General features: G+C 48.0%; 6 protein-coding genes across 6 annotated transcripts; 3 read left to right on the plus strand and 3 right to left on the minus strand.

The window, feature by feature from the left end:
• Positions 1-690: 690 nt before the first annotated feature.
• Positions 691-2603, minus strand: BP5553_04878 (p-loop containing nucleoside triphosphate hydrolase; the record flags this gene model as incomplete). The annotated part of the gene is made up of 3 exons (XM_032013501.1): positions 691-1759; positions 1809-2284; positions 2331-2603. The coding sequence occupies 3 exons, from the start codon at positions 2601-2603 to the stop codon at positions 691-693; spliced, it is 1818 nt and encodes a 605-aa protein (XP_031870101.1).
• Positions 2604-3149: 546 nt separating this feature from the next.
• Positions 3150-4613, minus strand: BP5553_04879 (putative UPF0674 endoplasmic reticulum membrane protein; the record flags this gene model as incomplete). Its single annotated transcript, XM_032013502.1, has 3 exons — positions 3150-3522; positions 3576-4491; positions 4541-4613. The coding sequence occupies 3 exons, from the start codon at positions 4611-4613 to the stop codon at positions 3150-3152; spliced, it is 1362 nt and encodes a 453-aa protein (XP_031870102.1).
• Positions 4614-4859: 246 nt separating this feature from the next.
• On the plus strand, positions 4860-7138 carry BP5553_04880 (uncharacterized protein; the record flags this gene model as incomplete). The annotated part of the gene is made up of 6 exons (XM_032013503.1): positions 4860-4912; positions 4987-5016; positions 5418-5626; positions 5702-6306; positions 6359-6594; positions 6661-7138. The coding sequence occupies 6 exons, from the start codon at positions 4860-4862 to the stop codon at positions 7136-7138; spliced, it is 1611 nt and encodes a 536-aa protein (XP_031870103.1).
• A 571-nt stretch (positions 7139-7709) lies between these two features.
• Positions 7710-10130, minus strand: BP5553_04881 (Uncharacterized protein; the record flags this gene model as incomplete). Its single annotated transcript, XM_032013504.1, has 1 exon — positions 7710-10130. The coding sequence occupies one exon, from the start codon at positions 10128-10130 to the stop codon at positions 7710-7712; it is 2421 nt and encodes an 806-aa protein (XP_031870104.1).
• Positions 10131-12312: 2182 nt separating this feature from the next.
• BP5553_04882 (uncharacterized protein) lies at positions 12313-13777 on the plus strand (the record flags this gene model as incomplete). Its single annotated transcript, XM_032013505.1, has 2 exons — positions 12313-12536; positions 12586-13777. The coding sequence occupies 2 exons, from the start codon at positions 12313-12315 to the stop codon at positions 13775-13777; spliced, it is 1416 nt and encodes a 471-aa protein (XP_031870105.1).
• Positions 13778-15804: 2027 nt separating this feature from the next.
• On the plus strand, positions 15805-16790 carry BP5553_04883 (uncharacterized protein; the record flags this gene model as incomplete). The annotated part of the gene is made up of 2 exons (XM_032013506.1): positions 15805-15939; positions 16170-16790. The coding sequence occupies 2 exons, from the start codon at positions 15805-15807 to the stop codon at positions 16788-16790; spliced, it is 756 nt and encodes a 251-aa protein (XP_031870106.1).
• Positions 16791-16811: the final 21 nt, after the last annotated feature.

Raw genomic sequence — 16811 nt, forward strand, 5'->3', positions numbered from 1 at the left:
GTGTTGTGTTGTGATTTGGGAAGATTAAGAGTCACGAAGGGAGGGGATTTATCCCTGAGAGTAGACTCACCAAGATTATGTTGCTGTTGCTAGCCGAGCAGTGAATAACAGCACACCGCCTTGTCTTAATTACCCAGATGGTAAGGCCAATGACTAGGAGAAAATGCATGGATTCTGCGGATCAAGCGGTCTCGTTTAGAGATTCTGCTGTGCTTTGGAACGTAGTTTCTGTGGCCGAGAATATGTGGCCCTCCGTAAAGTGCATGATGTAGGTACAAAATATGCTTTCGTGCGGATTTGTGGTCTTTTCGACAGCTAGGTTGTACTATCTTCGGGAGGATCCCAGGTGAAAACAGGACTGTCCGAGTCTTAAGAAACATGGAACATTAGCGAGACTTGATAAGTATAAGGCTGGTTTGTTCGGCTTCGAGGAATAGATTAGGACTTGGCTCGAGGCTTGTAGCCTCGAGTTAGCTATAGGAATCGGGCAGTTGTGTTCGACCTACGAAACGTTATCTGGGACAGGATATAGAGAAAATCGGGTTATCAAGGGCCAATGACGAAGCGAGAGGGGTAAAGACGATTCACAAATATGCATGAGAACTTGGTCTATGTAAAGGGTTGCAAGAGCTGACTTATCTACAACTTCCCTCAGTAGTTTAAATATTGTGACGCCATAGTCACACATCACTACTTCCGTGATTTCCCCTTGAATGTCTTCAGAGGATCAACCTTTCGCCCAATTGGCTTCTTTCCTCTTCCCTTGGCCGATCTAGCTCTCCTACGATTCTCCGTAGTTTTCCGAAATCCAACAAACCCAATCTCTCCAGACGTGAGTGCCTTCCTTCCTCCCTCCGGTAGTAAGTAATCAGGCACATGCTTCAAATGGGACTGGACCCTCGCTGGACGCAGTTCTCCATCATGGCGAAGATGATGTAGATCTCCGGGATTTTCCTCGAAATGGCGCTTTAGCTTTTCGCTCTTGATCAGCTCTTGTCTCAGTTCCCTAGTTCGTGCCTCCCGGATTGCAATCCTAGTAACGGCTCTTAAGGCATCTCCCATTCGATATCTGAACGCCTCAACTTGCTTCATATCGAAGTTGTAGGGCTTGACCTCTTTTCCCTTCTTTGCTTGATGCTTTATAATCTTTGCCAATACTTTCTCGTCATCTTTTGCTGATTCGATGCTTGTTGGTACATGTTTCCGATACGACTCAGCCGGAATGACGAATGATAATGCCATGCCGGTTTGCCCGGCACGAGCTGTGCGACCAATCCGATGTGTGTATGACTTTGGCGATGTAGGGAGGTCGAAGTTAAGAACACAAGCAACATTTTTGAAGTCGATGCCCCGAGATATACCATACTCCTTGTCTTTCTCGGTAGTTTTTCGTTTCTTCTTCGGCGGAAGCTTTGCTTCTGGCTTTTCTATCCCTTCATCATCCTTTTCGACATCTTTCGAAGATGTGGATTCCTCAACCCCCTTCTCCTTAGGTGTATCTTCATCACCCATGATTTCGTGTTCATCCGAGGCAATAATGATATCGTACACATTTTTGTTGAACTCCTCGACCACATGAATGCGCGAATTAACCGGTAGCTCTGAGTTGAGAATGCAGCTTCTAATCCCAAATTGCTCCAAAAATAACTTCAGCCGGTAACATCTGTCAATGTCACCGACAAATATAATGCACTTTCCCTTTATCAGTTTGAGTTTGAATATGACGTAGACCAGCAAGAATTTCTCATCCTCTGCGCACCTATAATCCATTAGTACATCTCCAACAAATTGAGGCCTTGGAAACTTACTTCACAACATATTGACTAACACCCTCCCCAGCATTATCAGGCTCATCAAGCTCCAGTATTGCTGGGCTCCTACAGAATAGACCTTTCAATGTCTCGACCTCACTTGTCAATGTAGCACTCATCAGAATTGTCTGCACCCCTTTCGGCAAGACCTTGGCAACATTCTGCAGGTCCTCATCATATCCGTATGACAGGACGAGATCAGCCTCGTCAATAACCAGATACGCCAGGCTATCCAGCGAAAGTGCTGAGCCTTCAAGATTCTCAAATGCTCTGGCCGGTGTTGCTATGACAATATCTGGGGAATCGGCAAGGAGTGATCTTTGAACAGCTTCGGAAACTTTCTGTGTGAGGTTGACGGCTCGTATATCCTTCGTACAGAATGCAGCGAATGCCTCTATTGTTTTGGTGACTTGCTCAGCAAGTTCGCGGGTAGGAACAAGCACTAGCGCAGATGTGCACTGAGTAGAAGAAGTCTTAAGAAAGTTAGGTGAGTTCAAAGTAGGGATTGCAATAACCAACCTGTTTCCGCTTCAAAATCAAGTGCAGGATCGGAAGCAAATATGCCGCGGTCTTTCCGGATCCAGTTTTCGCTCTTGCCAGAACGTCCCGCCCTTCCAATGCCAATGGTATTGCTTTGGTCTGCACGAGAGTTGGTGTCTGGAATTTTTGTTTCGCAATTCCTTGTAGTAGTCTGGAGTCGAGGCCAAGGCTAGCAAAAGTAGATTCCTCTTTCGACCCCTTTACATCCTCTGCAGGGCTAGGAACATTGTTGGCGTCCAATTTGCGTTTCATTTTGGTGGATGTGGGGATTCACTCATGAGGTTGAATGGTGGCTGGCTGCATCGAGGTTGCAAATTATTTTCGCAGCAACTTTATCGCGGGATGATAAGAGCGAATCACGTGACATATCGCCAAGCCTTAAGACATGGGACAAATGGGACAGCATTTGATGGCTAAGAACAGTAAATTAGCTACAGTACTCTCTGCCTTTGTGCATGTAATACTTTTGCCAAGGACTACCTCCCCGTGCACTTGGCCTGTTGACACCACTCGCCTCGGCTTTTCGCTAGGGTTATAAGCTGCTTAAAGTGCATCGACACTCCAAGCCGGCCCTTCAATCAAATTATAATGATATAACAAGTTCAACTCTAAGCCGAATGTATAACCATTTCTACGGGTCAAGCGTCTACTTCATAGGGGAGCTAATAGTTTACAACACAGAAATGCTTGAATAATTGTACAAAAAGGTAACAATCAACGCGGATTGGTAATCCTGAAGATGCACCCAAAGCTTTTGTACAAATAACACATGGACATTTGATGGCCCACAATTACAAATTAGCCTCTCATAGACTGCTTCTTTTGCATCCTCTTCATATCCCGCTCCTTCTCCTTTTCAAGATACTTCTTCTGCGCCTTGGCATCCAAATTCTTCAATTCAAGGTCCCTCTTTAGCTTCTTGGTTTTCTCCCGTTCAACCGCCCTTTCCTCGGCCTTCTCCTCCTCATCCGCTTTCTGCAACTTTTTGATCATATCCTCACGTGTTGACCGGACTTTTCGCAAGACCTCCGGTCGGAAGTGGGCAGATTGGACGAGGGTGTCAGTTAGCCGAATGAAGTATTCGAATATTGGGAGAAGGCTGGAGTAGTTGCCAGAAGATGGGAGCCGCAGGGAAAGATAGAGACGTTTCTTAGGGATAGTTTCGTCAAGGCTACGGAACGTTAGTGAGAATTTCGTACTACTAGAAGATTGAATGAAACCTACGTTAGGGGTTGGTCAACTGGTTGATCGGTGATAATCAGATGGTCGAAGTACTCTCTAGCATCCTGGATGGCTTTGATGAGTTCCGGGGTAAGCAAGAAGTCAGTGATTTCAGCACTTTCGCTCATGACGGTGGCCCAAATTGGGAGCTTCGGGCTATCCTTGGTACCAGTAATGGAGACATCGTATCTGTCATCGCGAAGCTGCTTCATAGTATCTTTATTCACAACAGCCCACACAAAGTTGTCATAGCTGCTTTTGGTATCCTTGCGAAGCTCGTGGGCGCCTGGGATCTGTCCTGGAACAGTAAGAGCCTCCCTGCCATCAAAAGGGTATAAAACCGCTTGCATGCGCTCAGCCGGTGATGGCATGCTTTCGAAGAACAACCCCATGGCAAACTCGGCGATCATACTCAGGGGGCTATAGCGCTTGAGTAACGTAAGATTGATATCCAAAAAGGCGACATTTTGGCGTCCAGTTGCATAGGTTGCAAACTCCTGAGGCGACTTTTCCTTCAATAATTCCACTGGCTGATCGAGGCTTTCGTTGGCCATGGTCTTTGCCAAGCCCTCCCTTGCCACATCATCAACAGTTGCGGTTTGAGGGCCGCCAAATCCAACAAGCGCAAACTCCTTTTTGAGTGTTGGCGCATGTGCAGAAATCCATGACTTTGCTTTACTGCGATTCACACGCGTCCCAAAAAGATGTATTATAGCGATGACCGTGAGGAAACCTAGAATCAGGCCTTCTTGCTTGAACTCGCTCAAAGAGTGGCGTTCATGGATGTTATACCACTTTGTGTATGGCACACCAGCTGCACCAGTTGGCACAGCTCCAGCTCCAGGGAAACTAGGGGCGGTTGGTATGGCAGAGAACGGTGTTGGAGACGGGTCTGCAGCTCCAGCAAAGTCGGCAAAGTCTAGATGCAGCTATTAGTTCACGGCCTCAAAACAATGGCGCATGCTTACCTGAATCACCAACGGGAATTGGGGACGCAGATGGCTTGGAGCCCCCGAAGAGATCCTTGAGAAGTGCAGCCATCTTGGTGTAATTGCTGATTGAAGTTTCCAGGAGCTGTCTCGCGTGGAAGGCCCCAGAAAGAAATGAGATGGTGAGGTTATTCGCTAGTCCGGGTTAGGCTAGACCAAACCCCGCTTAGGTCAACCACACGTGTTTTGATCGCTTCTCCACGACGCCGCTTTTACCAGAAACAACGCCGCCTACAGAATCACCATAGCAACATCCGATATTCATCCGAAGTTTATCCGCTGACCGACAAGATCCAAGATGGCCGTTAGCAAATACATTTGCTGCTGCTTTGCAGATGATAGTGACGATGAGTATGTTCCCAACAAAGAGTGGCAGTTCCTGACCGCCTTGACTTGATATTCTTGTGCTAACAGATCTGCCACAGCTCTGATTTTATGCGACCGCTCCTTGACCAGTACGTGACGCGTCTATTTCTTCTCAACCTTCTCTATTATTACTCTGTATGCTACTCATTCCGAGAAATTAGAAAGGGCAGAATATTATCAGCCTCAGCTAGCGTGTTGGCAGATTGTGCACCTGTTTTAGGCCAGATCGAGATCGAGATTTGATTTGTCAACTTCGCTATTCCAGAGGCTCGAACCTTCGAGGCTGGCCACACGGAGTAGAGGAGAAGGTGTTTCTGTTGTTCTTGCTTTAGTTGAGATATTCTTTTAGCATGCTTTGACTTTTGGCCCTCGTCCTCCTTCGGTATCACCTTATGTTTGGGCGCTATATTTTCAGTTCACTTTTCTGGAAATCTCGTCCCGCCTGCCGCTTTGAATATTATTGACAATGACATGCTGATTATCATTTCAGCACTGGCCTAACGCCCCCAAGATCCATGGGGCCCAGGAAGCGCACCTATGGTGCGAAGAAGTCTGCCTTTTCGGCAGCAGCTGCTGCCATTTTTGGCAGTGCTGTCAATGACCCATCTCCGGCCATACCATCGCCGCCACGCTCTCCTCTTGCGGATATAACTTCCGCAATTGGCAATATCGCTCTTGGGGCTGGGGAGGACGAGGAAGGTATGTTGTATTGTTCCCCGATTTACCAAATTTATTCCGTATTTCAACGTGTGCTAACTACATACCATCCATCAGAGGAGAGTGGTGACAATGTCCCACAAGAGGTGGAAGATCCGGCTGCGTACCTCCAGCCACTCATTGCCGCTTATAAGGCAGACCGCAACAGGACCTTGGAGATCCAGAAGTGGAAAGATATTCTCACAGAGGACTGCTCCGTCACCAAGATTGCCGAAGCCTCCTATGCAGAGGTGTATCGAATCAGCACAGACTCTGGAACCTCCATCATTAAGGTCATGCGTCTTCAGTCACCCCACGATGTTGATTCTCTTGAACTCGAAACTGCCATCAAAATCAAGTCCGTTGTCTCGGAAATCAGAATCATGAATGCTCTGACCGAGCTTCCTGGCTTTGTTAAGTTCAAGGATGCGCATCTTATCCAAGGAAAATCTACTAAATTATTCAAACACGCTTATGGAGCACACGAGAGACAGTCAAAGGATGGTTCCTTTTTCCCAAATCCACTAACATACACCGATGATTCTGTTTTCCTTGCCATCGAGCTTGGAGATGCAGGCACAGTCTTGGAGGAATTTAAACTTGAAACCATCGATCAAGTATGGGATGTCTTGCTTGGAGTTATCATGGCCTTGGCCAAGGGTGAGGCGGATTTCGAGTTTGAGGTAAGCTGTCTTGCGACTGTTGTTATCTTTATTTTCTAACCTATGCCTCCAGCATCGTGATCTACATGAGAATAACATTTGTGTCTCCTCGACTCGGAGCCCTGAACACAAGCCGGAACACCCAACGTTGTGCCGATTCGGCTATTCCGACCTCGAAGTAACAATTATCGACTACGGCCTCTCCCGCGCTACTCTCCAGAACGGTGATACCGTCTCCTACGACCTTGAAGAAGATCTCACAATCTTCGAAGGAACTGATGGACATCCACAATTTAATGCTTACAGAAAGTACGTGCCCACCTTTCCCAGCCTTGCCTCTTCCGCGAATGCCAATACTAACTTTCATCTGAATAGAATGCGCACCCATCTTTTTACGTCGACCCGCGGAATGTACCCCAGCACTTGGCACAAACCTGAGTCGCGGAACGAAAATAATGGCCACACCTGGTCCGAACACGTCCCATACACTAACGTAATCTGGATCCAATTCATCCTTGGCCACCTAAAGCGAGAATTCAAGAAAAAGAACGGTGCCTCATCACCAGAATTACGGCAATTTACGGAGGAAACCAAAGAGCTGTCCAAGCGATTAGATCCCCGTACCAAAGTCGAGAATGGCGCGTTCCAAACCGCTTATGAGGTGCTGGAGTTTGTCCTTTGGCAGGGCTGGGTCACGTATGACCAGGCTGATGCCAGTGGCGTTGAATTCGATACCCTAAGCCTTAGTGATGACGAGGATGATAGCGTGGAGGACACTGAAGTGGAGCAGGAGGTTGATGACAGCCAGGGACGACGTGGAAAGCGGATGGGGAAGAGAAGAGCTGCTGAGTGATCTTCGATACGCTCCTGCAGCAGTTCGCGGGAGCTATTCGACTACTGTTCTTTCTTTCCTAAAGTCATAACTCATAGCGACGGACATGCATGATAATAGGACGGGGGAAGGCGTTGAAGGCTTGTATTAAGGTGCATTACATGGATGGTTTAAATGGACTCAATGACTCGTACCCAGATGGTACAGATTGCGTCTACCTAATAAAAAGGGTTAAAAAGCATAGATAAATTTAAATAACTGTGGCGCAAGCCTGCATGTCTCGTTATAAAAGATTGTTGAAAATTCTAAATGATTGCTTCTCAAAATATTTTCTCATTAGATACTGGCTACAATTAACCAAACTCGATACATCTGAACTCACGACGACCCTGACAACAACTTGTGCGATAAATGATAGGTCAAATTTAGAGAAGAGAAGCGGTGCATTAAAGTTGCGTGTTCCATTAAATTCCACCGACAACAGGGTATCTAGGCAACGAGGCAAAAAAGATATTCCTAGACAGTCCCAAACCACCACGTTTCAACGTGCCATAAAATATTACACATTACCCATGAATAAAATATCCACCACTTACACCTTACCCTCCTCCGTAACGGCTCCCTTGCCCAAAGAGACCTTCAACCAAGACCTCGCCGCCGCCGCCTCCAGCACAGCACTCGGCATCCTAATAACTGTCTCCCTAACTAAACAATCATTCCTAAACCTCCAGCTGCAAAGCACAGCCCTCAACATGCCTCCTTCCCTACCACACAATAGTGCTACCGTAGGAGGGTTCTCAGCTGCAAAAACACTGACGTTCAAACTGCCAGTATCGACAAGCGTAAATAACCGTTGGCCTTTAGGGAGCGCTGCCTCTACTTCTTTGACATCGGCAGGGTTGCCCGATGATATCCACGTGGGCTCGAGACCGATGCGCTCGCTAGGGTCGCGGAACGGGAGAGAGAATGGTGTGGATGAGGGTTCGTAGGAGAGTCGCCCGGAGTTATTTCCAAAGACGATGGGTTCAAGTTTCCTGAGCGGAAGTACACCTTCAAATGCTATTAAATTGGGCGTGCTCTCCAAAACTCGGCCGCCATATAGTCTGCGCACGGAGTATGGTCCAATGAAGGAGAGGAGTAAACCGACTACAAAGAACGAGCCTAACAGGAGTTCCAAGGCTAGAATAAGACTGGATTGCGATGCGAAGCCGCTAAATGTTATAAAGGGCGCGTAGGTGATGGTTAGGTTGATACCGAAAAGGAACCACCATGCGCCGCTGCGGACGAATAGCTCAGCTAAGAGTTTCTTCATGCCGTAGTGTCGGACAGTGGCCACACGTGGGAAATTCTTCCAGCGGATGTGCACAGCCTTGCAACCATCTAGCATAACTGTGTTGTCCTCGTCACCTACACCTACTACTTGACACAGCGGGTCAATGTCCCAGAGATGGGCTTGGTACATATCCGGCTGGGCGAGTTGCATAAAGGCAGAGACTTCTGGTTTGCTGGGGTCAGGGAAGAGACAGACCATACGTTCGATGAGGCGGTCACTGTCGTTTGCCAGGGAGAGTCGGGCGAGGGCTTGGAAAGCCGTGTCATTGGGCTCTTTTTCGATGCGGTAGTGAAGAAGACCCATGAGTGCATATGCGATGTCACCCCTAGTATGAGAGTGATAGTTTTTGTAAGCTCGATCACCAAGGGCTGCAATGGCGTTGGACAAGATCTCGAGCCGGGAGAGAGTCAGGACCCCCGTGAAGTGCTCGGCGAGGAGTCGCGTAGGGCTGTCTTCATCGTCGACTTCCGTATCTTCCCAAATCGAACCGCTCATTTCGACCTTATTCATGGTGGTAATTTTGAAGGAGTCTTCTTCGGGGGTACAGAAGTAGACGTTTTGCCCTGTTGCCAAAAGACCTTCTGGCAGTGTCCACATTCTCGAGCCCCAATCTTGCTTCAGTCTCAGTGCATCGCCTTTGAGCATGACCACCACTTGATATGCGCCGCGTATCACATCGCACATACGATATACGTCCGCGTCGAGTTCTGGTCCGGCTTCTGGGGCACGGCAGCGGTAGTCGAGCCAGTATGCTTGCTTGCCAGCCTTGATGGCTGCGAATGCAGCCATGTCCTCAACCATACGTCGTCCGGTTTCTGAGTGGTCGGTATCAAAATGCATATTGGCGTAACTGATGAAGAGGTAGGAAGTGGTTCTGCTTGGATTTGGATCGAGGACCCATTTGCCATCTTTTAATATGATGAGTTGCCGGGGGCGTAGAAGGCGCCTCTTCGACGACTGGTTATGCGTTACAATTTCTTGTCCGGCTGGAGCAGGCCTCATATCGAGAGGATTCGTCGCATATTTCGGCCACTTCCAGTGGTACCCAGGGAAGTTGGAATAATTGTCATTGATTTCACCACCTTCCCAGGAGTCTGTTGTGGGTAAGCATAATAGAATCTGAAGAGGTAATCCAACAGCCAGAATTCGGAAGCCGGAGTGAACACGTCCAAGAAGAGACGCCTTCCCTTCTTTGTCTGGGTCTGAAGGTCTTAAGGCCCATTCCGCAATTTTCAAAACGGTCGGGACGTTTCCCTGGATATGTGTTCGCCTCCAGTCGCCAGTTTGAAGCTTGGTGTTACACACATAGTTCGTTGCTTGGACTACTAATCGTTTTGGAACATAGTTCGTTGGGCTGAGATAGGTAGCCACATCGTCGTGTTTATGGTATTTCTGGCCGAACTGGTTTCGATAGATGTATCTCCCCTTCTCATCGGACTCCAACATCGCAGCATTATCGAACGGCGCCGTGCTCTTTTGCTCTACCGGCCGGTGAAACCAATGACCATTAAAACCTCGCTTCCCATTAAACTCGTGCGCACGATTCTTTGCTCTGTGATCCTCAATCGTAGGAGCTCGTCGTTTCCACCATGCTGGCTTCTCCGTATTTTGACTGGACAAAGATTGACCGGAAGGCTCGATGGCAGCCCCGGGCTTGCTCGGAACGTCGTTTTCGGCCATGGTATTCCGATTCTGACCTGGGATAAATAAACTGAAGACGTGCTGAATGTAGGATAATTCTGAAGCGACAGAACGGGCTCTAGAGGAAGCTACAGTATAGCTAAAGTGGGTGGGTTGATCTATTTAACGGTGTCTCACCACTGATCGCCATCATTCTATGGCCCCCACAGCCTGTTGACTTGACTGGGGTCCGACACTCCCAAATTACACATCTGGTGGTGAGGCACAGACTTGGGAGGTTCGTCGTACTCAATAATACTCTGCGCCGCAGCCACGCCTAAGATGAGTGATAGGAAGCCCCTTCCTATAGGCGCGAATATGAGCAGCAAAGCCCGACGTCGCCGAAGAGGGCATCGCGTATTGTTTGTGTCGCATGGCCACTGGCCAGCCTTGCCTCCAGCTCGACTCCGACTCCAAGTCTTCCAAGAAGTTTCGCCTCCAGTCAGCTCCCAGCGGGAATACCCGCCTAGCTACAACAATCAGCGCATTGTCCATCCTTCCGTACTCCGCGCATGACTCGGTAATTAGAGGGAGCTCCATGGGGATAGTTCCAGCAGTTCAGATGATCAACCCCGGTAGTCAGCTCAATCCTTTAATTAGCAAACAGCCCCAATTCAGCCCTGAAACAAGTTCGATGGAACGTGCCCGCAAAGCTTGGCCCACCATGCGCCGCTGCCGAGTCTCCGGAGGGTCGTAGTCTGTGCTCCGTAGGGACACAATGGACAGGGGCGCAAACTTTGTCACACGGATTGACGGAAATATAAACCAATTGGCGATAGTCCCTCGTACCTTATTCCTCGCAGTAATTAACGGATAATAATGCGGAATATGGGTATCCTGCGACACTAGAATGAGGCTCTAGGTATCCAAACGCATACTGCACTTCGTAGATAAATGTTATCTACCTTAGGCATGATACTCGTAATATCGCAAGTGGTCGAACCCTCCCAAACCTGGTAGGGGCCAACTGGTAGATCCCCGACAACCAGACCTGGATTTTTTGGTGAACATCTTGGCAATAAGGGAGTGCCTACATGATTGGTATGGTGTACTTAGGATATGCCATCGCTCCCACGATCATTAGGAATAACAACGCGGTGACGCCTAGCCAGGTGGGAGAACACACCTCACGCACAGGAAGCGCTAGCTCAGCAGACCATCATGATAATCGTTCCAACAACACCCGCCGAGTTGCCGTATTTTCCCATCAACAGTCTCTCACATCTAGGGATCCTGAGATGGAATGATTTTGCAACGGATTCAGAGACTTAGAAGGAGGCATACCCATAACAAATTTGCAGATGACCTTGCCAACTACCTACCGGTAGGTAGTATGGGTAATCTTGCTGTCCGTGGGCCAGCATTCTGCACATAAACGAACGAAAGCGACTTTCGCCTTGCGATTCCCACCAAAAAGCTCAACCCACGCATCAACACCACCTCAACTAGCTTTGCTATATCACGCCCGAACTATCAAAACAAGCCTGAAACGACTGTCATATCGTTGATAGGGTTCAATTTCGAGGTCCTTTATATGGTAGCATCGAAATGCAAACAACGCGTGGGGAATATGCAGATCGAAGGCGCATCCACGAATCAACGACCCTGTTGGGGCGTACAAAGTATATCAACAACCGCAGTATTAAAATCGACCATCAGAACTCGTGAATCAGAGCCAATTTCTCGAAATCATGACTCTCCATTGTGTTTGAATGAGTACTTGCAGCAGAAACAATGCATAACATACTTGCATCGCATGAGTTTCCGGTCATGTTACGCGGTCACTTCCTTTCACCTAAATTTGTATGAGGACAGGCGGCCCGCTAGAAAAGCCCTGGTGACCCTTGTTGAACTAGGTATTAAAGTTGCTTTAAGGTTATTCCAGGCGAGACAGATGTTTGGGTTCGGCTCGGCTCGCATATCATGTGACGATGTTATTAGCCTTTGGTGTACGTAGTGTCTACTTCGTATTCCGTATATAGTCAACCGGGTCTGGGTCAACATTGATAACGTCAAGTCTTTGAAGCTGCCTGGCCGCCTCTTGCGGCTTTGCAGTATGTAACCTACTGTCTGTCGAATAACCGAACAGTTTACTCCGCTGTACTCGATTCTACGCCTACAGAGAATTTGCTTGTTCGCCATACTCCAAATGCCGCAACGGTGACACATCCTCCACAACACCATGGGACCTCAAGCAGCCATGAATTGGGTACGCACCCTCTTCCACAAAGCGGCCCCCGAGCAAGACTATGAGCCTCTTGATACGGACGTGGATGTGGATGCCAGCTTCAATGATGAAGGTGTGGGGCGATCAGCCGTGGGTTCTGGAGACCCTGACGAAGCGCCTTTCTCGTGGTTCGAGTACTCGATCTTCCTCCTCCTAGGAATAGCGATGCTATGGGCATGGTATGGATAACAGTCGTGCTGTAATAAACATCTGCTAATGTTAAGTCAGGAATATGTTCCTAGCAGCAGCTCCATACTTCCAGGATCGATTTCAAACGAACCCGGCAATTCTCAGCCACTTCCAATCCTCCATTACCTCTGTCGGTTGCATTACCAACCTCGGTTCGATGCTCATCCTTTCGAATATGCAAGCAAAAGCCTCCTACCCAAAGCGCATTATGTCCGGTCTCATCCTCAATCCAATTGTCTTCATTCTCCTCGCCATATCGACATCGTGGTTTCGAGATGTTTCGGCGACGGGATACTTGACGTTTACTTTGATAATGGTGTTCTTCACGTCTATAGCCACTGGGCTGTGCCAAAACGGAGCGTTCGCTTTTGCCTCGAGTTTTAGACGGCCCGAATATATCCAGGCAATAATGACAGGCCAAGGATTGGCGGGTGTGCTTCCTTCCATTGCTCAAATCTTTTCTGTCCTGGCACTTCCAGCGCCAGATCAACAGGCAGACCCAGGGTCGCAAGCCCCGCTACTATCAGATCAAACAGCAAAATCCGCTTTCTTATACTTTCTCGCAGCCACTATAATCAGCGTCCTGACGCTCGCTGCTGTATTCCCACTTGTCCGCAAGCATAATAATATGGTAGAGGCTAACATGGCGTCCTCGATCGCCAGCGTTGAAGAAGCAGAGCAGGCCCACCGGAAGATTATAGGCATGTGGCAGCTCTATAAAAAGCTTCACTGGTTTGCTGCAGCGGTATTTGTGTGCTTCACAATCACCATGTTCTTCCCCGTCTTCACTCAAAAGATAGTTTCGGTAATCCCCGAGGCAGGGGCTCCTAGGCTTTTCCAACCGGCCGTGTTTATACCTCTCGGCTTTCTGGTCTGGAATCTAGGTGATCTATGCGGTCGTGTGTCATCCGCTCTGCCGTTCATAGTGATACGCCACCCCGTTGTCCTCTTCGTTTTATCGATTACGCGTGTGATATTCATACCTTTATACCTGCTATGCAACGTCGGAAATAACGGGGCAGTTATCAATAGCGATGCATTCTATCTCGTGGTTGTCCAATTCGGGTTTGGACTAACAAATGGCTTAATAGGGAGCTTGTGCATGATGAATGCCGGAAAATGGGTTGACGAAGGCGAGAGAGAAGCTTCTGGAGGCTTCATGGCTGTCAATCTGGTTGCTGGATTGACTGCTGGTTCATTGCTGAGTTTTTTGGCCGCTGACGTTAGCTGATATATCGGTTATGGCAATGGACGTCAATAAAGTCCGATTTGGCATATTCTCGGCGCCGTCATTTAGAGGGTTGGTTGCATAGGAATGGGCCCAGAAAATACTCATTAGATGAGCCCCTATATGTTTGATCCTTTCTTCCTGCCTAAATTATCCTTGCGTGCGTTCACCTCCAGGATATATTGGATGCTAAGTTTGCCAGCTTTACTTATGCGTTTGAGGGGAATTAAGCTAGTGCTTGGCCTTAATCATTCATGATTACTTAATTTTGGTTTCTTTGAGGTCCTACTTTACGAGTTTCAAGGTTAGGTATATACCTTTAACCATGCCTGTTGCCGTGATAAAGCTCTTGACTTGGAGCAAGTCGATAATCACACGTAATTTGAAGTAACTTAAATATCCTTCCTCCGAAGGCTTTGCTATAGTCGTTACTATTTATTGTTCGCTGCCTATAGTGCGCCGCCTACGATGTTTTGATCCAAGGGATCAACAATTATTCTGGCATACGGATTGAGTATTTAATGACTTCCGTTACTTCTTCCTCCTTGTCCTCTTCTATACCCTCCACATCTTCCCCCACACCTTCCTGCATATTGATGCACCAACCTATAATACTATGATCTAAGGCTATTCCAGCATCCGTATTAAATATTTAGTGGCTCTCATCTCCTCCCTCCTCCACTTCGCCCTTGTCTTCTTCTATCTCCATCGTCCTCCTTACCTTCCCGTATATAACGCTGTGACCTAATAGATCAACAGTTATCCAGACACTCGTGTTAAGCATTTAATGATTACCATCCCCTCTATTCTCTTCTTATTATCCTCTTCTATTTCCTCGTCTACATCTTCCTCGTTACCTTCCTGCATATAACGCGACGACCTAACGGATTACCAGTTACTCCAGCATCCGTGTCAAGTATAGAATGATTTCGTCTCCTCCCCCTCCCCCTTCATCCCTGTCATATTCTTCTTCCACATCCTCTTCTACTTCCGCCTCTTATTCCACTCCCTCTTCCACTCCCTCTTCCACTCCCTCTTCCACTCCCTCTTCCACTCCCTCTTCCACTCCCTCTTCCACTCCCTCTTCCACNTTCCACTCCCTCTTCCACTCCCTCTTCCACTCCCTCTTCCACTCCCTCTTCCACTCCCTCTTCCACTCCCTCTTCCACTCCCTCTTCCACCCCCACATCATATTCTCCCGCCATGGAATTTGCTTGCGGTATTTGTGAGATGGCCTGCTCAAGTGGTTCGGAGTTGGCGACCCATTCTGCCATGCATAGATCCACAGTCCAAAAGCCATTCCATTGCTCAATCAGCGGTTGCAACCAGGGATTCCAGCGATCACATAATTTGCAGAGGCACATGCAATTTATTCATTCAGCAAATAGCAATAATAGGGGTTTATGAATGTTCAGAGTGTACACGGACATTCCCTGGCGGCAAAAAGTTAGAAAAACATCTCGCTAGTCGCCACAACATAATTAAATGTTGCCGGCTAGGATGCTCCTCTATATTCTCTACAAAGAGCGAGTTGCGCCTGCATAAAGAGGTTTGCCTTTCTTTTGGAGTCTGCTAATGTGCAATTGTTAATGAGTCCAGAATCACCCCAGAGGCGTGTGTCTTGCTCAAGAGGTGCAGATCAAAGACGAGGAAGATGAGAAAATTCTCCATGCTCCATTACTACATGAAGTACCATTGCGAGTCGCCGGTGCGCCGATGCACAAGCCTATATATACCAACTCGTCGCTTCCAAAGTCTCCATCTACAACATCTCCCACTACAACGTCTACCACTACAACATCTACCTCTACAGCCACACATATAACTACTTCAAACACAGTAGACTCTTTCTCTTATACACATCTAGATGTGTATAAGAGACAGCTACAACGTCTACCACTACAACATCTACCTCTACAGCCACACATATAACTACTTCAAACACAGTAGACTCTTCACCCTTTACACCCCCCCCCCCCCCATCCTGCTCCATCCAAGGCAACTTCCATACTCCATTGAACAATTCCACGATGAAGCCCCTTAGCGCGAAGAAGTTTGCCCAAATGGCTTTGTTTGACGACGACGACGATGAGAACGGCCCTAGAGCAATTCCGCCAACATACCGTGCCCCACTCCCGGTTCCAAGGATCGTCAAGAAACATAAGGTGAGTTTCTTTGAATTTTCTGATCCTTCTACGCCGATTTGGCTGTATTATTATGGAATATTACTTTGTTTCTCTTCTTTGCGAGTGGCCCCTTCTTACAGATATTTCGCGTACTCACCTTGCGCAAATACCCACCTGAATGTCCCAGAAAGTCGGAAAGATTCACCAGCTAGCTCTTTAACAATTATTCACTTTACGCAAGACATTTACTGACTAAACAATCATGGCAGAAATCCAAGCCTGAGGACTTTGTGGTCTGCGACGATTCTTCGGAAGGCGAACCGGAGACGAACTGGGGAAATCAACCACCTGCTTCTCCAATAGGCAACGACGACATCATTCGCCACTTCCCCCAGTCCAATGACCCAGAGGAGGACGATGAACCAGAAGAGCCACACGACGTAACCATGGAATTCGTCAACCACGTTGAGAGATTGGTGAATGATAGTACTGCCTCTTCTAACGAAGAACTAGCTGAAGACGGAATTATGGCTTCGGAAAGCTCTGCTCCAGCAAAGCACAAGAGAGGAACTAATCGCCACGCAATAACCACGGGCATTAGAAAGCGCAAATATTCCTGGAAGGACGGAAGCGCCCCAAAACGCAGACTCGGCCATGTCAAATATCCCGAAGGTCACAAATTCGCGAAGTTCAACAAGGGCGCCAAGAAGGCTGCCAAGGTCAAGGCTCAAGATAAGCCGAAATCCAAAGCTGCTAAAGCAAGTGACGATGAAGATAGTGACGAAGATGATTGGGAGGTTGAGGGAGGGTTGGTGTGGGATACCGATAGTGAGGAGGATGAGGATGAGGACGATACTCCCGAAATGCACGTAGCCCCCATCCTGGCTTAGGAGGATGGAACAGGATACTTG

This window comes from Venustampulla echinocandica, assembly GCF_003357145.1.
Source record: "Venustampulla echinocandica strain BP 5553 chromosome Unknown scaffold_2, whole genome shotgun sequence".
In the NCBI taxonomy this organism is placed as follows: domain Eukaryota; kingdom Fungi; phylum Ascomycota; class Leotiomycetes; order Helotiales; family Pleuroascaceae; genus Venustampulla; species Venustampulla echinocandica.